The sequence below is a fragment of the Nothobranchius furzeri genome, chromosome 10 (genome assembly GCF_043380555.1).
Source record: "Nothobranchius furzeri strain GRZ-AD chromosome 10, NfurGRZ-RIMD1, whole genome shotgun sequence".
In the NCBI taxonomy this organism is placed as follows: Eukaryota; Metazoa; Chordata; class Actinopteri; order Cyprinodontiformes; family Nothobranchiidae; genus Nothobranchius; species Nothobranchius furzeri.
The window spans coordinates 54,608,903-54,633,715 of NC_091750.1; the positions used below are offsets into that span (position 1 = coordinate 54,608,903).

At 45.3% G+C, this 24,813-nt stretch overlaps 1 protein-coding gene across 2 annotated transcripts in view; it reads left to right on the forward strand.

The window, feature by feature from the left end:
* Positions 1 to 3,110: 3,110 nt before the first annotated feature.
* Positions 3,111 to 24,813, forward strand: part of LOC107386708 (rho GTPase-activating protein 26) — a 154,636-nt gene continuing 132,933 nt past the window's right edge. The window contains exons 1-2 of one of the 2 annotated variants that reach the window (XM_070555790.1): positions 3,111 to 3,245; positions 4,591 to 4,706. In XM_070555790.1, coding sequence (XP_070411891.1) covers positions 4,598 to 4,706 — 109 coding nt within the window. In that variant the 5' untranslated portion in view covers positions 3,111 to 3,245; positions 4,591 to 4,597. Of the gene's footprint in view, positions 3,246 to 4,106; positions 4,125 to 4,590; positions 4,707 to 24,813 lie in introns of those variants that run through there. The other variant, XM_070555791.1, reaches the window with a different exon arrangement.

The following is a 24,813-nucleotide window of genomic DNA, read 5'->3' on the forward strand; positions in this document are numbered from 1 at the left end:
ACAAGTGACTTTTCTTCTATTATGTCTAATAATTTAACGAAGCATTAAAAATTGAAATAGTGCCAGTCCAAGCATTGAACCCTGTGAAAACTAAACCACTTTATTGTAATTAATGAAATATTTAAACAATCTTTCCACTAAATTATTTCAAACTGATTCATCTGGCATTTCTTTTGCTTTTTCTCTCCATGCATTCAATGGTAGGGTTTTCTCCAGGTACTCTGGTTTCTTTCCACATGCATGTTACTGGGTGGATAAAAAACATCTGCCAAATGTGTTTATAGGTGTTTGGTTTGACAAACAATAAATAAAGATGCAAATGAATAAATAGCATTGGTGTAAATTTTAATAAGTCATGATTCTTTTAAATTTTAGAAATAAAAATAAACCTGCTTTCTATCCTAGGTCAGATGATGGAGATTACAGGTCCAGGAGAGGGGTGCAGACATCCCTCCCCCCTAGTGAGACTTTTTAGATCCTAACTGAGAATTCCAAGGCACTCTCAGGCCAAAAAAGATATGTAATCCCCATAGCAAGTCCTGGGTCTATGTCGGGATCTCTTCTCTGTGGGACAAGCCTGTAAAACCTCCAGAGAAAACCAACTTCAAATTAGATGCTTGAACAATTCATTTATTCATTTGAGGAGGTCAACATCTATGTCGCTGCAGATGAAGCCTTGATCTGTTAGTCTTGCAGGGGCATGTCCAATGAGTGGCCTGGGGTAGCACATGCCACCCTTGGCTTTTGATTGGCCACCCTAGGTGCCACCCCACTGAGTTTCATGTAGATTCACTTTACGTTGTCCATAAAAAACTTGGGGTTACAGCATTCACTTTAACATTGGATATTGACATAAATAGTATTAAGAGTCCCAGTCCCACTCCACTCCAGTTGGTAGCACTAATGCACCAAGAAGTGGCTTGCTAACTACCACGAAGTAGCTCAAAGACAGAGAAAAAGGTGATCATGGCACAAAGCGGAACTCACAAATTCACTATAAAGACATAAAAAAGCATAACCATTGGTGCCACCCATCCATAAACAAGTGTCCTATGTGGGCTTCCCCATATTAAATGACCTGGGCAGTGGGCACGCAACTGTGGTCTAGATGACACCAAGACCCAGGGGCGGATTTAGGACTGAAGAAGATCCGGGGCTTAACACACACGCGCGCGCACACACACACGCGCACACACACGCATGCGCGCACACACGTGACACGCACTAGTCAACATCATATATATTTGTCTTGTACCACATAATGTTTAATCTGAAGCTACATATTCAGCATATTCAGGGCAGAGTATTGTTCCTGTTAGTGTTTAGTGTGAGATGATAAGTGAATATTCCCTTTCTTTCTCCAACAACTTTACCTGATAGTAAGCTAACTTTAGGCAAACCAGCAGCACAACAAATATTTTCAAATAAGACTCACAAACCTGAGTCAACACCAGTCTCATCAGAGCTGGGGTTCTGTCGTTGTACTTTTGGTCTAAAAAAACGTCCTTATATCCATCTTCACTCATGCGTTTCAGAGACTGCAGAAGCCAGCTGCTGAAGCGCTTCTCTTCAGTCTCAGGTAAACTGTATACTGACTAAGTAGCCTAGTGGTAGAGTGTCTGCCCTGAGATCGGGAGATCAGGGGTTCGACTCCTGGTCGGGTCATACCAAAGATTTTGAGAAAAATGGGACCCAATGCCTCCCTGCTTGACACTCAGCATTGGATTGGGGTTGGATTGGGGGGTTAAACCACCAAATAGTTCCCGAGCGCGGCGTGTCTGCAACTCAGGGGATGGGTCAAAATCGGAGAATAAATTTCACCACACACCTGTGTGTGTGACGACTAAATGGGACTTTACAAACTACTGCCAGCTGCGCCCTCTCTGTGTGACTTTGGTACTGCATGTTACTTCCGCGATTTAGATCCGGGGCTTATCATGAAAGATCCGGGGCTTCAGCCCAAGTAGCCGGGCCTAACGCCGCCCCTGCCAAGACCCTAAAACTCCTCTACTTGTGTCAGTTTTCCTCCTTTATGATGGGTGGAACCTCAAAATATTATTTACTCTGTGTGAGAGGCTTGGTGTCTTGTGCATCCTAGAATGTGTCCATCCAGCGCAAATCATTTCTTGGGAAAGTGGTTGAAATTGAGAACACCACAAGGATCTGGGCAATTCTCCGGTTTGTCAAAAAGCTCCTGTTCCCTCCCTCTTCAATATTCCCTCTAGCCCCCCCCCCAATCCCAAGAAGGGAATGTAGGGGCAGATGGGCATGCCAGTAGTGTCAGCATTTCCAGTCAGATCAGCTGACGGATGTGCATCTCCTGTTTCCATTCCTGTTGGTGCATGGGTGAGGGGTGCTTGTGTGGAGGAGAAATGTGACAGAAATAGCACGCTTACAGCAACACCAACAAAGCATATCTATTTCATTATTAGGCCAAACAAAGCAGGATTTAAAGGAGATAAAGGCACAGAGGAATCATGATTGATGCGATCATTTTGCTTTAAACGTGCACAGCTCTGAGAGTGAAGCTCCACATGGAAGGTTTTTGGACTTCTTGAGAAGTTCCACAAAAGAGAAGAATCTGAAATAGAGAAAAGCTATGGGAGAAGGAAACGGACGGAAACGTCATGGTAACAAAAGAGAAGCAAGGTGAAAATGAAGATGGAGGTTAAAGAAATGGTAAATTGAAGGAAATTCATGAAAAGACAAAAAAAGAATACTGAACTGGGGACAGCAAGACAAGAGAGAGATGAAAGAATGTGTGTGTGTGTGTGTGTGTGTGTGTGTGTGTGTGTGTGTGTGTGTGTGTCCTAACATTTCTCTCGGTGTGGGTTCCCATGGGTGGGAGCACACCCACCTAAGGAGGTCCAAAATCCAAGTGGGGCCCAAAATGGTGGACCCCACTCCGATTTCAATTAAAATGAGCTCAGCAGCCTCCCCTGATGCTACCATTGCTTTTTTTTTCATGTCAAAAAATTGTCCCCTAAGGTAGCAAAAAGTGGGCAAGTGTGTAAAGGTGTGTATCCTGCAGCCGACCGTAACCGGAAGTCAGGATATACACTTCCCGCAAAATCTTATACACACCGCGGGAGTCTGAAACCTTTGGCCAATGACATTGCTGCACTGAGGAAAACTACCGGAAGTTCACAACAAGAAGAAAACAACACGGATTGAAGACAAAAAGACGACGGAGTGATTGGATTATTTTGATTATTTTTACATTTACCGACCTCTGCATGCAGCAGGTAAGCTAGGCATGGTTCAGAAGAGTTTATATTTTGGCGTTCTGTTGGGATGTATTTAAGCTGGCTGCCATGTGGCTAACTTTAGCAACATAATATTATAAATAGTTCGTTGTTTACTCACCCAGACAAGTTTGGAGTTATTTGGAGCCGCTCAGAAGGAGTTTTTTTATCGAGTCGCCATCAGCTTATATTCATATAATGCCAATGGGAGCAAAACTGCAGGAGTTGTTGCTGCATTATCTGCCCTCAAACTCCTTCATTTAACCAAGTGTTCTTATTAAACGTTAACACTACTCCCATCGGAGTTCAGAAAATCTCGTAAGTGTTTATTTGTTCGGTTTGGGGTGATTTCAAGGCAAAAATACAACAATATTGTGCGATTAAAACAGCGTCACGGCCAGTCGCCATCTTGGTTGTAGTCCGGCCAGCACTTTAACTCTGTGCTCTGCAACGGTCGGTTTGACAGAACTTGCTGCTGTTGACATCAGTGTAGTTCGGGTTTGCGTGTTTCCAAATTGCAATAATCGAATGACCAATTGGACTAAATTCAGCTTCTACAGACTCTTTCAGCAACCTACGCGGACTACAGCCGTAATGGCGGAGGGCTGCAACGTTATTGAAATCTCAGTTGGAATCGGTTGCATTAAAAGCCTGTAGAAACTCCAGAAGCTAATACGTTAGCACCTTCAAGACGTGCTGAACTCACAGAGGAAATTTTTTTTAACTATTCTCAACAAAACATTGTTAAATGAAGGAGTTTTGGGGCAGATAATCTTATAATATCCTGCCCTGATAGGCTCCCATTATATGGATATACGGTGATAGCAACCTGATTAAAACTCCTCCTGAACTACGCCAAGTAGGTCCACACTTGTCTGGGTGAGTAAATTAACGTAATATTTGTTAAAAAAGTTAGCCTGGCCAGCCAGACTCGCTCTGTGCAGAATTGAACAGAGTGAGTCTGGCTGGCCAGGCTAAAAAAATAAGGTCCAGGTTGAAAATGCTGCATGTGTCAGTGATGTTGTTGTACCAGAAGTTTGACAGCCCTAGTTTAGATTAGTGACTGAGTGTCTTTGCAGCACAGCTTGGTAATTATATAACAAACTAACTTCTTGGCTTCAACAGGCTCGGTCAGCTCTCAGTGTACACATTTCAGAATTTGTATATTTCATTATCCTGTGTTTGATGTTAAACAATGTGCATCATGCAATAGCAAAGCTCAATGCACAGCTGCTGTATGTGTGTTTGTATGAATGTTCTAGATTTTATTTTTCTCTTGCTATTTTTCAAAAACCTTTCTGTGAGATTTGCCTTGACTAAGTACTAATTACGATTATTTTCACAGAGCCATTATGTCCACAAGAAAGAGGAGGAAAAAGCCTATAGATGATGCAAAGACACACATCCTGTCCTGTACTGACAAGGTTGGGTTTATGTCGAGATACATTGACGGTTACAAAGGTAATTTGCGAAAATTTCTTGACACAACTTGTGTTTTTCAAAAGCAAAGCAGTTGACAAGTTGACAAGTAATTAAAATTGCACCCACATTTTCAAAGTTAAACACATTTCTTTTAACAACGGTAGTTTTTTCATCTTTACTGCAAACTCACTGATGCGCCTGCAGCCTCTCAGAGTTCATGTTGCTCTAAACATTGAAAGAATGATTTAATTTTCTGTTGCTGACTTCTGATTACCTTAAATGGTGTCTGTTTGTTGCAACCAGCAGGTACAAAAAGGAACTTATTTTTATTTGACTATTTTTCTGTCCTGTCTGTTTATCATCTTCCTACATCTCATCTCAATCCTAAAGAAAAACTGCTATCTGGCTTCATATATATTCACCTTATGAGTTACCTTTGAACTGCAGTTCTAAAAGATCTACCGACCGCAAATATAGAGGAGTGTGTGCTACGCACAGACCGCATCAGTGAGGTGAAGTCACAGCAGAATGAAACAGGTGATGCGCTCTGCTCCACAGCAGCAAAATGCATCAGGCACAAATAAAAGACAGAAAACATGAAGGGATATGAGCCGACATGAATGATTACGTGTTAAATTTGTTTTTGAGATGGCGACACTTTGAGAATGTAGCTGTGGCTGTGCTCAGGATGCATCTGTCTGGAGCGCATCAACGAACAGAGCTCTGCGCCTCTCAGCTCTAAATAATCTTGGAGAGTTCACATAGATAATGTAATATAAGTGGAACCATTGATTTTTCGAAAAAAAATAGTAAACTATTGTGTGGAGGATCTACAGACTCCAGTAGTCTGTAGATGAACAGCACCTTCTTCCTTTTCTGGTGCATTTTGTGCAGCTGAAAACACGGTCGTTTCTGCTCCACACCAGACCAGAGGATTACAATCCCAGTGATGTGATGGGAGTTCAACATGCCTCCTATCCTCCAGAGCCACTTGGTGGAGTTTTGAAAAATATTTGATGGCTCCTACCCAGATCAGCATTGGAGCTCTAGAAGAGGATAGAGCTTTCAAAAATTCCTAGTGAGGCGGGGATGCTGGTTTCTAGGTCGGAACTGGCTAGGAACTTGTGCTCCTAACCTCAAGAAGAGGATGCAAAGCTTTTAAAAGATGCTAGCGGGCTAGGGAAGCTGGTTTCTGGGTTGTGCTCTGGATAAGATGACATGCGTCTCTCCCTCTCTCTAAAGCGCTAAGCTACATTACGTGAATGGATATTAACAAGTATTAAACAGCTGACAAATGCTCATTGCCAAGAATCAATATTATATTAACTGACCAATAATATTTTAATTGTCTACACCAGGGATTCCCAAAGTGTGGTGCCGCTAGGGGGTGTGCGAGGTGAAAAGTGTAATGGCTGCGGAGCTCAGAGAAGTCTGTCAAAAGTCACCATTAGCGTAGCCAGAAACTCATTTGTGGGTGGGCCTAAGAAAAAGTAAGTGGGCCCAATGAACGTAATTGAAAACAAGTATATTTTGCTTGTGTGTGTGTGTCCGTCCTCCGCACATGCCCTAGCTCAGGGGTCGGCAATCCGCGGCTCTGGAGCCGCATGCGGCTCTTCCATGCGGCTCTCTGTGCTTGTAAAATAATGAATGGATATTTAAATAAAATGCTTTGTATTTTACTGAATTAATTTTACATCTGCAAGCTAATTCTAAATGTAGATTGTCTGCGTAAACCTGAACAGGTCCAACCCGGTCTTACTGTGAGACCGGGTTGACGCGTCACGCATGTGCGTAATCATAGGCGCTTTCTGAGCTGAAGACGATGTGAGATTCTGGGACTCTCCTCAGTCGCCACATTGGAGACAGGAACAAGCACAATTCAGCCAAAGTTTCATCATCAGGGAACATTTTCTAAGTGACAAGTCTCTCTGAGAGACCGGGTTTGGCAAACTCGCTTCAGTGGAAGGAATCTTCCCGCATGCGCTCTGTTTCTGCGACGTGCTCCAAGCCCCTCTCCACATCTTCAGCTCGCTGTGCACCTTATGTATGCGCTGACTGAGCGGTGTCCAGCTCAGATGTTCAGAAGGAAATCATTTCTTGAGTGATTTAGATACATCTGCGATTTGCGTAGAATAAAGTGTCAGTTCGTCTGCATGCGTCGGGGTAATTCTTTCTATTCTTTCTCCGTCAAAATAAACGGTCAAATACGGGAACTGTCCGGTTAACACAACACAAGCCCTGCTTTTAACTGTTCTGTTTTCTTGTGAAAATTGTTACAAATTTAACGTGATTAACACCAGAGCCAGGCGCACTGCGCCGTTGTCTCGGTCACTGTAAATGAGGGAGAAACAAAATGATTGGATCCTTTTCTGACCTTCCCCACCTACAAAGTTTAATTACAACAATCAAACGTGACAGAGCCTGGATTTGTATTCTGAACAGTCTAAACATGTTTTAAAAAGAAACGTATGACAAAAGTGGCGCCTGCTCAGTAAAACCACCAACAGGGTGAAAAATATCAAAATATTGTAGGCAGAGACGGGCTACAACTTCTGGATCCACTTTATATAAATTGTTTTATTGATTATCTTCTTATGAAAGACAGCTTTGACGTACACGAGCGACCGGTACCGGCTGCTGTCACCTGTTGTTAGCAGCGCTCTGCTGTCTGAGGGTAGGCCCCGCCCACAACGCCGCAGCTGCTGCAGTGTTTTCTTTACTGTGGGAAACGGGTAATAATGGCTCTTTGATGGGAACAGGTTGCCGACCCCTGGTTTAGCGTGACGTCTGATATGTGTATATATATATATATATATATATATATATATATATATATATATATATATATATATATATATATATATATATATAGCCATGCCCTGATGTGGGGCTGGGGGGTGCGTCAACATGGTCGGAACATAGAAGGGGGTGCGCGGCTAAATAAGTTTGGGAACCACTGCTCTACATGACAGTAACATTTTGTTAGCGCACGAGTTGTAGCAAGCTAGCTAGCATCGTTCACTCACAGAGACACCTGCTCCTCCACAGAACCTCCTGACACCACAGATAAATCTCTCTGCTTTGGCTGATGATTTCTCCCTCTGGTTTGTCTCTAAGCTGCAGTTTGCTCTTTAAGGCAAATTTCATCTGTATTGATCCAAAAATGACAAGGAAAGGGTGAAGTTAGTAGGGATTGCATTATTAAACATTAAAAGTAGATGTCATCATTCACATGAATGAATTTCAGTTCTTTTCTTGTTTCTCTTGGCCTGTTAGGACTTATGTGTCATTTACTGAGCTCCTAAGGTATTTAAAAAGCATTTATTTAGATTTTTAAAAAAGATGCAGGAACCTTGAAATAGCACTTTCTTCTCTATTTCTTCCTCTGCATACATTTTTTCCTCACAATCTCTGGGTGTCAAATCTCAATTATTATAAACTTGTAAATCATAATGTCATTGCACTTGTGAAAATAGATTTAAATGCATTTTTAGTTTACTGCAACTTAAAGCTCATTTGCACCATACATTATTGAACTAGTCAATCTATTTGTTGTATATACATTTGTTATATTGCTTTTCTGTCTCATATATTGCAAATAGGAATACTTTTTTGTATTGCTATTTAATATATAGTTCCATGCCTTGCTGTGGCCCCATTGTAATTTTCCAGTCTGGGATCCTTCTACATCTGTTTGTCGGTTTATGTCAAGTCTGAGTTGCATGGGTTAGGGTGCATCTGTGTTGTTACACTTCACTGGTGTGTTACGTGGACCAAATGGTACACAGCACTCTCAGATTAAGGGAAAGTATCAGAGCATAGACAGGACCTCAGTGATACATTCATATGGATGGGTTGGCATCAAAAACATGTTTTGGCCACAGAAAGCCTGATCAAAAATCTGTTTACCTGCAAGGAAAATGTTGAGCATTGTCTGCAGGTTATATACCGACTAGACGCAAGAACCTCAGCCTCACTTTAAAATACTGTAGTATCTCTTTTGAGTCCCAGAATGAAATGTTTAATTATTATATATTTTATAGGAAGAGGAGTGTTTGCCACACACCCCATTGAACCAGGGGACTTCGTCTTGGAGTACAGGGGTAAACTCCTCACAAAGGAAGAATGCGAGTCAAGACGATACTCAGAGACTGAAAGCAAATTTCTCTTTGGCTTTAAGTGGCAGAACCATTGCTTATGGTAAACATGGAAAAATGGATGATTTTTATTGATTAGAGAAATTCCGAGTTATCCCTGGAACAAGGGTTTAATACTTGATAAACTAATTAAAGCACAAATATTAAAATCTTTTGAAAACAATTATTTCAATAAAACTGTTAAAAAATGTAAAACTATTACAATTTTTTTTAATACTTTTCAGCCTGGATGCATCTGAAGAAGATGGCTCTCTCGGAAGATTGGTCAATGACAACCACAAAAATCCTAATTGCGTTATGAAAAAAATCATAGTTGACAACAAACCACATTTGTGCCTTTTTTCTCTGAAGAAAATAGAAATAGGAGCTGAAATTTATTACAACTATGGTGATTCAAAATGGCCTTGGCGCAGTAAGGTGAGTTGGTTGCTATTTCTCCAATATTAACCATGCTTCCAATATTACTCTTGGTTGTCTATGGAAATGCATTTCATCTTTGATCTGTGATATGTTTTATTCATCTACAATCCAGGTGGGAAAAAACAAGGCTCCTGCAGCAGCAAAAGAGAACCTATTGGGTGGGGAAGGCCAGGTAATGCCACACACACCGTCATGTTTCCAGTCATGTTCTTATGGGGTCCTTCCATCTTCCAAACACATTTCTATCTGGAGTCTCTCCTTTACACACTTGTATGTCTCTAGTCTGACCCAAGTGGGGCCCTTCCGTCCAGTTCTTCTTGTAGATGTTTTTAGTGCACTATGGTAACACCAGACATGACCTCAGCTGTGATTTTAACATTCATAATTGTATACCGTCTGAGCTTTTACATGTTTTGAATCAATATTTTGATTCATCCACTGTGAACTCCTGGAATCGTCATGAGAGCTGCTCATTACCAGTAGTCCAGAAGGCCACGCCATGTTCTCAGTTGTCGTTCTGTGCTGCTGTTTCACAGTTAGATGATCTTTTTTGCCTTCGAAAGTCTCTTCATATAGTTCTGAGTCTTTTGTCTGTTATCTATATTTCAGATGAAAGGCCTTCAGACTCCTGCTGCAGCAGAAGAGAATGTGGCCAGCCCTGTTCCTCAGATGCTTAATGATGGACCAATCCCAGATGAGACCTACACACAGGTAAGAGTACATTCAAACACCTCCTTCTGTGCTGACATGTATGTGGTGTTGTTCTACTACTAAACTGGACCAATGCTCATGTGGCTGTATGGTAGTCAGGTGAACCTATTGGGTGGGGAAGGCCAGGTAATGTCACACACACCGTCATATTTCCAGTCATGTTCTTATGGGGTCCTTCCATCTTCCAAACACATTTCTATCTGGAGTCTCTCCTTTACACACTCGTATGTGTCTAGTCTGACCCAAGTGGGGCCCTTCCGTCCAGTTCTTCTTGTAGATGTTTTTAGTGCACTATGGTAACACCAGACATGACCTCAGCTGTGATTTTAACATTCATAATTGTATACCGTCTGAGCTTTTACATGTTTTGAATCAATATTTTGATTCATCCACTGTGAACTCCTGGAATCGTCATGAGAGCTGCTCATTACCAGTAGTCCAGAAGGCCACGCCATGTTCTCAGTTGTCGTTCTGTGCTGCTGTTTCACAGTTAGATGATCTTTTTTGCCTTTGGAAGTCTCTTCATATAGTTCTGAGTCTTTTGTCTGTTATCTATATTTCAGATGAAAGGCCTTCAGACTCCTGCTGCAGCAGAAGAGAATGAGGCCAGCCCTGTTCCTCAGATGCTTAATGATGGACCAATCCCAGATGAGACCTACACACAGGTAAGAGTACATTCAAACACCTTCTTCTGTGCTGACATGTATGTGATGTTGTTCTACTACTAAACTGGACCAATGCTCATGTGGCTGTATGGTAGTCAGGTGGACCTATTGGGTGGGGAAGGCCAGGTAATGCCACACACACCGTCATGTTTCCAGTCATGTTCTTATGGGGTCCTTCCATCTTCCAAACACATTTCTATCTGGAGTCTCTCCTTTACACACTTGTATGTCTCTAGTCTGACCCAAGTGGGGCCCTTCCGTCCAGTTCTTCTTGTAGATGTTTTTAGTGCACTATGGTAACACCAGACATGACCTCAGCTGTGATTTTAACATTCATAATTGTATACCGTCTGAGCTTTTACATGTTTTAAACTAATTTTTTGATTCATCCACTGTGAACTCCTGGAATCGTCATGAGAGCTGCTCATTACCAGCAGTCCAGAAGGCCACGCCATGTTCTCAGTTGTCGTTCTGTGCTGCTGTTTCACAGTTAGATGATCTTTTTTGCCTTCGAAAGTCTCTTCATATAGTTCTGAGTCTTGTCTGTTATCTATATTTCAGATGAAAGGCCTTCAGACTCCTGCTGCAGCAGAAGAGAATGAGGCCAGCCCTGTTCCTCAGATGCTTAATGATGGACCAATCCCAGATGAGACCTACACACAGGTAAGAGTACATTCAAACACCTTCTTCTGTGCTAACATGTATGTGGTGTTGTTCTACTACTAAAATGGACCAATGCTCATGTGGCTGTATGGTAGTCAGAAGAACCTATTGGGTGGGGAAGGCCAGGTAATGTCACACACACCGTCATGTTTCCAGTCATGTTCTTATGGGGTCCTTCCATCTTCCAAACACATTTCTATCTGGAGTCTCTCCTTTACACACTTGTATGTCTATTCTGACCCAAGTGGGGCCCTTCCGTCCAGTTCTTCTTGTAGATGTTTTTAGTGCACTATGGTAACACCAGACATGAACTCAGCTGTGATTTTAACATTCATAATTGTATACCGTCTGAGCTTTTACATTTTTAAACCAATATTTTGATTCATCCACTGTGAATACCGCATCCAGTTTAAGGTCTTAACTATTGTTTACAATGCCCTAAATGGTCCAGCTCCCGCTTCCCTGTCAGAACTGCTCAAGCCATATGTACCATCCAGAAGCCTAAGATCGGCAGATCACCTGCTCTTTTGCACCCAAAGATGAAATATAAATCCAGTGGGGAGCGGGCCTACGTGTTTGCTGCCCTCAAACTTTGGAATGCTCTTCACCTCAGTGTTCGACAGGCCCCGTCACTGTGTCGGTTCAAGTCAGTGCCGAAGGCCTATTTTTATCATTAACTTTGATCAATGATCAGGCTGTTAGTGTTTTAGTCTGTGGTGTCTTCCCTGTTGACATGTGCTTACCTTTTAGTATGTTTTTTTTAAATATTTTTAGTCATGACCTTGTTTTTACTCGTTATTTTCTTTTTAATCTTTTAATTCTTTTAATTTATTATCCCTTTTATCCTTTATAATTTTTTTCAATCTTGTTTGTTATTTCGGGGTTCTTTTTCTAACTTCGTTCGGTGTTTCACTACGGGGAATCGCCCTGGCGTGACCAACTACGGAAGCTCCATTGACATCACGTCTGTCCCTGACAGACTGGTAGCGCCGTGCCCAGGCTCCGCCCACCCAGTATATACACGGCCAACCAACCCCTCCTACTCATTCTCGCTTTCTCGCTTTCTTCCCGTGAGAAACTACACTTTGCTCCCTCAGCGATTTTCAGGCTATCTTTGGTCAGCTGCTTAACTGTTCCCAGGCGTACCATCAGGATCCGTCGCCGAACGCAGTCCCAATGCAGTCTGGATTAGAGCTGAGTAAGTGTTTCTAAGTCACTTGGCACACTTTGCTAGGAACCATTACCGCGTCACGGCGAACTGCTCCCGCGGCTACTCGGTTGTCATTGACGGAGTAGTATTAGCGAGTGTGGCTCAAGCTAACGCGTTGTTGCGAGCTTGTCCTGTTCTTATTTAGCATTTACTCGCTAATGAGCTATTTTGTTGCAGCTAACGTGTCACGACGAGTTGTCCTACATATAAAATATAGCTATAGTTGCAGACTTACACCTGCTAACTAGCTTGCTAACGCTTTTTCAGGCTAATCTGTCACGACCAGTCGGTTTTTCAGCTATGGCTTCCACCCCTACCCAGACGGAAGGGTCGGAACCAAAGGCTAAAGAGGCTGCATCCTGCCTGTGCCCGGCGTCATGTGGGGCTTCTATTTCAGGCAGGGACCCTCATCCTATTGTCATAGTGTGCATGGGTGCTGCTCACGCCCAGGCATCGCTGGCTAACCCGCAGACATGCCCTCACTGCTCCTCCATGCCAGAGAAAAAGGAGGCTTAGAGTGGCAGTGGCTAACGGCCGGAACCCAGGCCTCGGCTTGGCCACACCTGTGATGCAGGTGACAACCATCAGCCGCGAGCCTCCACAAGTTGGGCAGATATGATGGAGGAGGAGCCCCCGCTACCACTTCTGTTCGAGGGACTGGTTGACAGTGGGCTGCTCGATGCGGGTGATAACCTCCTCTATTTGGACATGGACGAGGAGGAAGACGATTCCACCTTCCCGGCTCAACACTCTAGGCCACCTAGCGGCACTGGGGTGGCATCACAGGGGTACACCGACGTGTACGAGGTTTGCAGGCGAGCAGCTGCAAAGCTCAACATTCAGTGACCGGCAGCCCAAGGGACAGAAGGGGTGGGACGAGACCTGTATGAGGCTTCCACTGTCCTCCGCTCCACCCAAGTGTTACTGGTCTAGCTCATTTAAAAGCAAACTCCCCACCAAGGGATACTCCAAACTGGAGGTGCATGGGATGGGGGAATTGGGGCTGGCCGAACCCCCAACTGTGGAGCCTTCAGTGGCATACCACCTTCACCCCAACCGCAGATCCATGTCAGCGTCATCCAGCATCTCTCTCCCATCTAAAACGGATCGTCTCACGGCATCCATTTTTCAGAGGATGCACACATATGCTGGCCAATCTGTGTGTTCCCTCAATGCAGTTACTCTAATGTCAGCTTATCAAGGAGAAATCCTGGAGGAAATGGGTCGTCAGCTGGACTCTTGGGCGCCTAACCCGGCTTTATGGGATGAAATCTGTGTGGTGAATGATCTCATCCTGCACTCTTCTAGAGGAGCAGTCCAGGGCTGTGGACGTGTGATGGGTTTGGCTGTTTCAGGTGAGAGAGCCTTGTGGCTAAACTTGTCAGGCCTAGGTGACAGCCAGAAAGCTGATGTCATGGATGCAGCATTTGACCCTGTCAAAGGTCTCTTTGGCCCGCCCTGGAGAAGATGACTGAGACAAGCACCCGCAGGAAGCAGGAAGGTGAGGCCCTCAATCTCTGCTTGCCTCGTAAACATAACCCTCAGCCACCTCAGGCACCCAAGCCTGGGTTTGCAGCAGCTGCCCCAGCGGCAAAGGGTCAACAGGGTGGGGCTAGACCACAGCGATCGGCAGGTGGTCAGCCAAACAAGGCGGAGAACCCTCGCCCATGGGGGAAGCACTCTTTCGCAGCAGCAGCCGCGAGGAACCGCCCGTCTCACCCCAGCGAGGGCAAGAGGAAGAAGTCATCCTAGCTGCTCTTGCTTCTCCTCTCCAGAAGAAGAGGAGGTTTTCAGAGGTACAAACAGACCTCTGTGTTCAGGGTTCAGACACTCCTGTGGTTCCCGGTCCAGCAGGAGTGGCGAGTGTGTGGAGCAGAAAACGCAGTGTCACCAAACACTTTTCATGAGCATGCAGTTAGTGTCACCAAGCACTTTGTTCCCAGATGTGTGCAGAAATGTTCAGGGGGGGTCATTTAAAAATAAAGACGGCTTTTCTGCAGCCAGGCGTTCAGTCAAGGGCAGACAGCTCCCCACAAAAAATAATAAACAAACCCCATCAGGTCCCTCTGCGCCCAGCAGAGGGCCCTCTCACTCTTCCCACGGGACGAGTCGAGGCTGCTCAGGTGACGGAGATGACGTCACCCAACAGCGGCTTGCTTTCGGCGCGGGCCAAGAGGTGGCGCGCATGCGCAGTTCCCTCGTGGGTTCTGATGACAGTTTGTTGGGGTTCCAGGCTTCAGTTTGCCTCAAAACCTCCCCGTTTCAATGGGATAATAACGTCAGTGGCAAGAGAGGATTCGGCGCATATCCTGGAAAACGAAATTGCTTCACTGTTGAACAAAAAAAGCGATCAGTATGGTGCCGAGCGACGAGGCCCACCAGGGTTTTTATTCGCTCTACTTCCTTGTTCCACAGAAGGACGGGAAATCTCTCCGTCCCATACTCGACCTGCATGTGTTAAACAAACACTTACGCAAGTACACTTTCAGAATGTTGACTCACAAAACACTCTGCCGTTCCATCTGCCCAGGAGATTGGTTTGTCACGATTGACCTCGCGGATGCCTATTTTCACATCTCTATTTATCCTCTACACAGGAAGTTTCTCAGGTTTGCCTATCGGGGCACAGCCTACGAGTTTCAAACCATCCCGTTCGGGCTGTCATTAGCATCGAGGGTTTTCACCAAGTGTGTGGAGGCAGCGCTGTCCTCACTGAGGACTCGCAAGATCAGAATTTTCTCTCACATAGACGATAATCTGATTTGCGCTCCCTCCCGGGAGCAAGCAGCCAGCGACGCGCTGGTGGTGTTGAGCCATCTGACCGACCTGGGATTGAAAATAAACTGGACAAAGAGCAGTTTATTCCCCAGACAATGCACAGAATATCTGGGTCTTCAGATAAACTCTCTCTCTTATCGCGTTTCGCTGTCAGAAGAGGATTGCGTCCTTCACACAGTGTGTCGCACGTTTTCAGTTAGGATACCGTGCATCGTACAGACTTTGCCAGCGCCTTCTCGGCCTCATGGCGTCAATGATTTCTGTGGTGCGACTGGGGCTTCTTATGATGAGAGATGTTCAGTGGTGGGTGAGGTTGTTAAGACTATGCTCCCGCCGTCATCTCCACCGCAGAGTGAAGATAACTCCGGCGTGCATGACAGCTCTCCAGCCTTGGAGAGACTGAACAGTTCTCACAACTGGGGTTCCGCTGGGGGCGGTGGTGTCAAGAGTTACCATGACGACGGACGCGTCTCTTACAGGTTGGGGGGCCACCTTGATGGGGAGAGCAGTGAACAGCGTTTGGTCACGCAGTTTGAAACAGGTTCACATAAATGTGCTGGAACTCCTAGCAGTGTTTCTGGCCTTAAAGCACTTCCTGCCCTACTTAAGGGACCGTCATGTCTTAGTGAAGACAGACAACACCACAGTGGTAGCTTATATCAACCGTCAGGGCGGGACACGCACCCTACAGCTGCACTCACTGGCCAAGGAAATAATTGTGTGGTGCAGCTCCAGACTCCTCTCAGTCCGCGCAACACATGTGGCGGGCAGCTTGAACAGAGGGGCAGACCTTCTGTCCAGAGGAAATCCTCTGTACGGAGAATGGAAACTCCACCCCAAGGTGGTGCACCAAATATGGCTGAGATTCGGTCAGGTTACCGTAGATCTCTTCACCTCGTGGGAAAGCGCCCACTGCCCACTCTTCTTCTCCCTGACAGACGCGGACGCGCCTCTGTGAGTTGACGCATTGGCTCACCAGTGGCCAAGAGTGCTGCTGTACTCGTTTACTCCTCTCAGTCTGATTTCCTCCATTCTAATAAGAGTGAGGGAACAGGGCCTGTCTTTGATCTTGGTGGCTCAGTTGTGGCCATCCAAGCCATGGGTGGCTTAAATAATCCAGATGCTTTGGGACGAACCCTGGCCCCTGCCTGTCCGCAGGAATCTCCTGTCCCAAGCCAGGGGAGAGATTTATCACCCTCACCCAGACCGCTTGTCTCTGTGGGCCTGGCCCGTGAGAGGTGGAACCTGAGCGTGGCAGGCCTGCCCCCAAGTGTCATTGACACCATTCAAAACGCTAGGGCCCCCTCAACTTGCTCTCTTTACAGCTGTAAATGGAGGGTTTTTGAGGTGTGGTGTGAAGAGAAACGTGTCATCCCATTTCAGTGTTCGGTGGTGGATGTACTCTGTTTTTTGTAGAGTCTGATGGACAAAGGTAAAGCTTTCTCCACTATTAAGGTGTATCTGGCTGCAATTTATGCATACCATGTGGGGTTTGGTGACAAACCGGTGGGGCAACACCCATTAGTGAGTCGCTTCATGATGGGTGCTCGCCGTAAGCTACCAGTCTTTAGGCCACTGGTACCACTGTGTGACTTCTCTCTAGTTCTGGAGGCCCTCTGTCATCATCCTTTTGAACCTATAGATGGGGCTGGATTGAAATTTCTCTCTTTAAAAACTGCGCTGCTCTTAGCTTTAACTACAGCAAAGAGAGTGAGTGACATTCAGGCATGGTCAGTCAGTCCCTCGTGTTTACGGTGGGCCCCTGGCTACACTAAAGTGTGTCTGCGGCCCAATCCAGCTTTTGTGCCTAAAGTAATGGAGTTGTCTTATAGTTGCTCCCCTGTTGAGATGCTGGCTTTTCACCCACCTCCTTTTTCCTCAGCAGAAGAGCAGAAGCTTAATTGGCGCCCATGAGTGTCTGTGCGTCTGCTAGGCTCCTGATCTGTTTTGGTTAGTTGTTGTTTTTTATTGTTTTTTCTCTATCTGGTGCGGATTCCCTGCTAACATATGGTCGAGACTTACTATTGTCGATTAGGTCCGCGATGATCAACCTCCAGAACTCCAATACCGGACCCGCTTTTCCACCGCCTCTGGAACCTGGCGTTAACCCAGGTGTCGGCCCTTTGTTACCTGTGGGCCTGCCCCGGAGACCATGGAAGAGGAAACGGGGGAAGAGAGCTGGCTTCTTCGTTCAGCTCCGAAAGATCCCGAGAGGTGAAGCTCTTCCCGATCGCTGCTCCGCGGCTGCGTTGTGGTGGATCCCACAGAAACTCAGCGGAGTTGGGCTGATCTCGCTGCTCAATGGTGCCCGTGATGCAGGACGCTACCTAAAGGTAAAGAACCTCCGCGGGTGTAGCCTGGAGTCGCTACGTAGCTTAGCCCGCCAGCCGACCGCCATTATGGAGCCTGCGGTACACACATCGCCAGATTTCTCTGCGAAAACGACGTTAATTAACGCGCGCTCCATCGCTAACAAGTCTCACTTCCTAAACGATCTGTTCTGCACTGAAAAATAAAACTTTTTGTGGATTTCTGAGTCGTGGCAGCGTGAAAATGACGTCACTCATCTCCGTGAGCTCTGTCCCCAAGACTGCTCTTTCTTCTCTGCTCCACGGACCACAGGCCGCGGTGGAGGAACAGCTGTTATCTTTAAGAAACACTTTTCGTGCCAATTTATATCCTCAAACTCCTACAGCTCATTCGAGATGATCATGATTAAAATTGGTCGAGCTCTACCAGTTTATGGAATTCTGGTCTATCGCCCACCTGGATCTACTTCATCCTTCCTGTCTGACTTTCAGGATCTCCTATCTTCAACTATTAAACTAGACAGGATAATCATTGCTGGAGATTTCAACATCCATGCTGAGGATCTATCTAACAGCTCTACCAGGGAGTTCCTAAACATGATGAACTCTTTTAACTTCTCTCAACACGTGTCTGGTCCCACTCACAGAGCAGGCCACACCCTGGATCTGGTCTTTTCCTACGGACTTCTTGTTGATAAGCTGCAGATACATGATGTTGTGTTCAGTGACCATAAGTCAGTTTCTTTAAATATTAACCTAAATTCTGAATCTCTTTTACCAGACTCTGCCAAGCAACGACGTATTATCAACAGTTCTACCATTTTAAATTTCTCCTCCCTCTTTGACTTTGTACCTCCTTCCTCTGATGACGTAGAGCTCCTTACAAACTCATTTAATGATCACTGCCTCAAAATTCTGGATCAGGTCGCCCCTTACAAAACCAGCCGCAGTTCCAGTGCCTCCAGCTCACCCTGGCTGAACAACCAGATTCTTGATCTTAGACGCTCCTATAGAAAAGCGGAACAACGGTGAAAGAGGACAGGTGTGGTTGTTCATCGCGAATATTTTAAAGAACTTCTCGAGTCATACAACAAAGGTGTAGAAAATTCCAGGTCTTCTTTCTTCAGCAACCTCATATGTCAAAATAAGAATAATCCTAATGTTTTGTTTGATACCATCTCCAGCATCGTGTCTTCTCCTCCGCAGCAGGCTCAGCTTTCTTCAGCTGATGACTGTAACACCTTTCTCCACTTTTTTGCCAACAAGGTGCTGAATCTGAGATCCAGCATTCCACCAGCCCTCCCCCCCTCCCCCTCAGGATGGGAGGCCCCCCAGTGCTCCGAGTCTTTCACCTCCTTCTCCCCAATTACACTAAATGACTTAGCCTCAATAATCAGTCAGATGAAGCTCTCATCATGCTCATCAGACATCTTACCTCCCTCTGTTTTAGCCGGGTCCCTTGCCTCTATCAGTCCATCTCTGTTGACTATGAGTGCGTTTACATGCAGCCAGTAACCCTTTTAAAACCCAAATATTCACAATAACCCGGTTCCGCACGGCCATGTAAACACCGCCAAAAACCCGGATATGCTCATAACCGGGTTTTTAAAAACCCGGTTACTACACCTGGGGTAACCCTTCTCTAACCCGAATGTTTGGTCGTGTAAACGCATACCGGGATATCCCCATCAAAGCGTGTGTTCTGCACATGCTCTGTTCGCAAGGAATCTTGGTCTTTTGAGTAGCGAGACGTCTTGTATGCGCCAGAACACCGGAAGTAAACAACAAGTTGGGAGCAACATGGCGAGTCGCGGCACAGCACCACACTTTGAGTGACGAGGAAACTAAAGCGCAAACAAATGCGGTCACTATCTCTTCCGAACTGGGAAACATGTTGTTTTCACGGATACCGGAACAAGAAGAACCGGAAATGACGCATATTGCGTCTGGACGTAGTCCACACGTCCTGACGCTACCCCAACGTCCGCATTTAAATGGGGTTATGCAAGTTAGAGGTAACTCTTTCTATTTATGGTTCTAAACGGGTTATTCTGATCAACTCAGAAACCCGAATACCGACCTTAACCTGATCATAACCCGGATATTGGCTGCATGTAAACATAGTCTATGATCAACAGCTCACTGAGCCAAGGCTGTGTTCCATCTTACTTTAAAAATGCAGTAGTGACTCCTCTCTTAAAGAAACCCAACCTTGACGCCAGCTCCACCAGTAACTTTAGGCCCATTTCTAAGCTACCTTTCATCAGTAAAGTACTTGAGAAGCTTGTGGAAACCCAACTCAGATCCTGGTTTTCCAAGTCAAAGATCTCTGACCCCTTCCAATCTGGCTTACTGAAGCAGAACTCAACCGAGACTGCTCTAGTAAGGGTGCATAATGACCTCCTGATGGCTGCTGATGCTGGGAAATGTTCTGTCATGGTCCTGCTTGACCTCAGTGCAGCTTTTGACACTGTAGACCACAACGTACTACTAAACAGGTTAAAGGCCCTGGCAGGGATTTCAGGTTCTGCTCTAGACTGGCTCTCTTCCTATCTCACTAACAGAACATTCACAGTGAAGTCGGAAACCTTCTCTTCAGACACTGCCTCTCTAACATGCGGGGTTCTACAAGGTTCAGTTCTAGGGCCTCTACTATACGCATTCTATATTCTTCCCCTAGCTGGCATCATTCAGTCTTTCCCAGAAATCTCCTACCACATCTACGCTGATGATATTCAGCTCTATATGTCCTTTATGCCACACCAGTTGGACAGGCTGGCCACCCTTGTACTCTGCCTGACCCAGATCAGTAACTGGCTGTCCAGCAACTTTCTTGTCCTCAATGCTAACAAGACAGAGACCCTGATCGCTGCACCCCCGGAACTTCAGCCAAAAATCGAGCAGGAAATTGCCTCCTTTTGCCCATCAGCCAAGGCCAACATTAGAAACCTGGGAGTTATTTTTGATCCAGCTTTAAGTTTAGACTCACACGTCAAAACCATCTCCCGCTCTTGTTTCTTCCAACTGAGAAACATTTCAAAAGTCCGTAAACTGGTTTCTACTGCAGATCTGGAAAAAATCATCCATGACTTTGTGTCATCACGCTTAGACTACTGCAACGCTCTTTTTACTGGTCTCAGCAAAACCTCCCTGTCACGCCTTCAAGCCATCCAAAATGCAGCAGCCAGACTCCTAACCAAATCCAGCAGACGAGCTCACATCACCCCAGTTTTACAGTCCCTCCACTGGCTCCCGGTAGAATATAGAATACAGTTTAAAGTTTTAGTGCTGACCTATAGAGCTCTTAACAACCAGGCTCCAAGCTACCTATCTGAGCTTTTATCCCCACACACCACTTCACGGAACCTCTGATCCACATCTGAAAACCTCCTGGCTGTTCCTCGAACCAGACTAAAAACCAAAGGGGACAGGGCCTTTCAGTCTATTGCCCCCAGACTTTGGAACAGTCTGCCTTCAAATCTCTGTCTCTTGAAATCTGTAGAGGTCTTCAAAAAACATCTTAAAACTCACCTTTTCATCCAGGCTTTTCCCCGCTAAATATTCTAAAAGATGGCTTTGTTCTTGTTCACACCTTGACTTTGTTTTTACTCCTGATTTTGATTACTATTGTCACTGCTATTGTTTTTATGATGTTTTTATTGGTTAGAGGTATTTGCCCTGATTTTACTCATGTTGTACAGCGCTTTGTGATTTATATCTGTGAAAGGCGCTCTACAAATAAACTTTACTTACTTACTTCATTGTCTCTGCCCTGTTCGAGCTTTAGGGGCTTATATGGACAGGACTGCTGGTCTCAGAAAATCAGACCAGTTGTTTGTTTCTTGGGCCATGGCCCATAAAGGCAAACCTGTGTCTTGCGAGAGACTGGCACACTGGATTGTAGAAGCGATCAGCCTTTCATATAGGTGTAAGGGTGCTGAACCCCCTCTGGGGGGTGAGGGCTCATTCTACAAGGAGCATGGCTACATCTTGGGCCCTGTTTCGTGGGGTGTCAGTCCAGGATATTTGTGCAGTAGCTAGCTGGGCCACGCCGCTGACTTTTGTGCGGTTTTACAGGCTGGATGTGTCTCAACCTTCACTGGCGTATTCAGTGCTGGAGGCAGGATGCACAACATCTGCTTAGTGGTTAAGCAGAGTTTTTGCTGCAGCTCGCTTCGGGATGGATATGCAATCCAGGAGTGGGCCATATCTCCCATAGTGAAACACCGAACGAATTTAGAAAAAGAACATAAGGTTACGTTATGTAAACCCCGGTTCTTTGATAACAGTGAGGTGTTTCACCAACAATTCCCTTCTTGCATTAACGGTAAGAAATCATCCGAATGAGTAAGAGGGGTTGGTTGGCCATGTATATACTGGGTGAGCGGAGCCTGGGCACTGCGCAACCAGTCTGTCAGGGACAGACGTGATGTCATTGGATCTTCCGTAGTTGGTCACGCCAGGGCGATTCCCATAGTGAAACACCTCACTCTGTTATCAAAGAACCGGGGTTTATATAATGTAACCCTACGTTTCCTTCTTTTTTACTACAGTACAGCACTTTGGACAGCTGTCATGCTGTTTTTAAATGTGCTTTACAAATAAACATGGTATGGTATGGTATGCCTGCTGGTGGTCGTTGGAGGGACCGGTAGCACATATGTATGGCAGACTCGCTTCTGTCAGTGTGCCCCTGGGCAGCTGTGGCTACAATGTAGCTCATCACCACCAGGGTGTGAATGTGTGTGAGAATGATTGATTGTGTTGTAAAGCATCTTGTGGGGTTCCAGGACTCTAGAAGACACAATATCATATACAGGCCATTTACCATTCAATTTCGGTCCCATCCCCCTCCATTCTCAAGGATTGTGGAAATGAGACTGACTTCATCGGACCACTTCTTCACCCTCCAGTCAGAATTGAAGGAGCTCCTGTCAAAGGAAGCCATCTCGAGGGGTCCAAAAGATGAGGTGAATTTGGCGTTCTATTCCCGCAATTTCCTTGTTACAAAAAAAGGCCAGAAGTGTCAGACTCATCCACGATCTGTTCCTGTTCAACTTTACCGCTTCATAGCGGAAAAGCGCTTCCGCATGATCACCATGAGACAGTTTTAGAGTTACGTTCGTCCAGGCAATTGGTTAACTTCTATCGAACTGAGGGACACATATTTCCATATTCCAGTGGTCCCGAAACACAGGAAATTCCTGTGTTTGTCCTTCAACAGAGTCCAATATCAGTACAACAGACTCCTGTTCAGTTACTCCCTCTCTCCCTACACCTTCTAGAGTTGTCTAGAGACATCGCTTCAGCCATTACGCACGGTGGGCTTGATGGTTCTTTTTATCTGGATTATCTGCTCCTTCTGGCTCCCTCAGAGTCCGACGTGGAATCACAGATGAGAACACTAACAGAACATCTAATCACGTTAGGATGTTCAGTTTCTCCATAAATTGGGAGAAAAGTTCTGTGATCCCATCACAGCTGATCACCATTTTGGGCATAAGGCTGCCGTCGGTGAAACTGTAGCTACAAAACAGGTAAACAAAACTGTTTCTGTGTTTAAAAAAGAACGAAAGCATGGAATTAGAACCACGACACAGTAAGAACACACCTAAGAAATCAGTTCATTTTATGTTGTCCAACATCCAATCTTTGAGGCGTACAGCTACTTCAGCGCTAGTGGGCTGCGTAGGACAGTCTTTCGTCTGTACACTATATGAGGAAATGTATTGCTTGAGGACCACAATCCTGCAAGTCTTGGATGTTTCCCTGCTGCAACACACCTGATTCATTGTGCAGAGCTTGGCAACAAGCTGTTTGATCTATTTAACTTGAATCAGGCGTGTTGAAGCAGGGAAACATCTCAGACCTGTAGGATGTGGGTCCCTAAAGAGTGAAGTTGGCCATCCCTGGGCTAACATGACAATTAATATTTTTACTTCACTAGTCACTTGAAAATGATTTAGAATAGGAGACAGAATGAAATTCCGTCTCTCCCTTTAAGAGACACAAATTCCATATACTTATTTTATAAAATAACAACCACTATACTGACGGCTATTACATATTTTGTGTATTGTATACTTTAATAAAGTTATTTCTTGATCCAGATGTCAGTATGCCAGAAGAGGGGTCAGAACATGAGGTCAGCATGTCATCCCTGCAAGAATGTACCTCCACGCCACAAGTCCAAAACCAGACTGTCTCTGCAAAAAAGAGAGGTAAGGGCTTGCACTCTCTTGCACTCTGGGGCATAAGGACCCGTTTTACTGTGCCATGGTTTATCGTCCTCCTGGTCCAAACAGTTCTTTTCTTAAGGAGTTTAGTGTCTTTCTATCCTCCACCTTGAAGCTGTCCAGACTGGTTATTGTTGGTGATGTTAACATCCACGTAGGGCTGGGCAATATGGCCTAAAATCAATATCACGATATATTGAGGATTTGAACCTCAATAACGATAAATGGACGATAACTACAGGTATGTGCAGAAACAAAAGTTGTTCACTAGATGGGGCTGTCACATGTATTACGTTGAATCACATTTTTATGTGACTCAAGGTGGTACAGCTTCTTAAAGGGACATGAACATTGCCAACTTACACACCTTTTTTTTTTAATCAAATTTATTGACATGGGAAAAATGATCTCGATAAGAGGCAGAAATTTCGATAGTGATACATTTTCGATTTATTGCCCAGCCCTACATCTACGATGATGCCTCAGACCACTTTCTCATTACCTTGTCCAGCCTCCTGACTCCTTCAGCTTTACCCAGCATGTTGCTGGCCCCACACACACCAAGGGACACACTCTAGACCTTGTTTTTACTTTGGGTCTACATGCTGGTAGTGTTTGTCCTGAGGATGTTCATATTTCAGATCCCCATTGCGTTATCTTTAACTTGTCAGTTTCCCCACCTCCTGCTCACCTTCTGGTTAGTTCTCGTTTTCTTAATGAGAGCACAGCTAGCAAATTTTCTGCTGCTATTGATCCACCCTGTTCTTCTGATAACGACCCAGATTCCTTAACTTCTCAGTTTAACAAGTACTGCATTTCCATTCTGGACAACATCTGTCCTGTCAGAACCAGATCAGTTCCTGCAGTGAACCCTACTTCCTGGGGGCAGCAGTAGCTCAACAGGTTGAGCGGGTTGTCCAGTAATCGGAAGGTTGCAGGTTCGATCCCGGCTCCGGACAGAGAATGCTGCTGTTGTGTCCTTGGGCAAGACACTTAA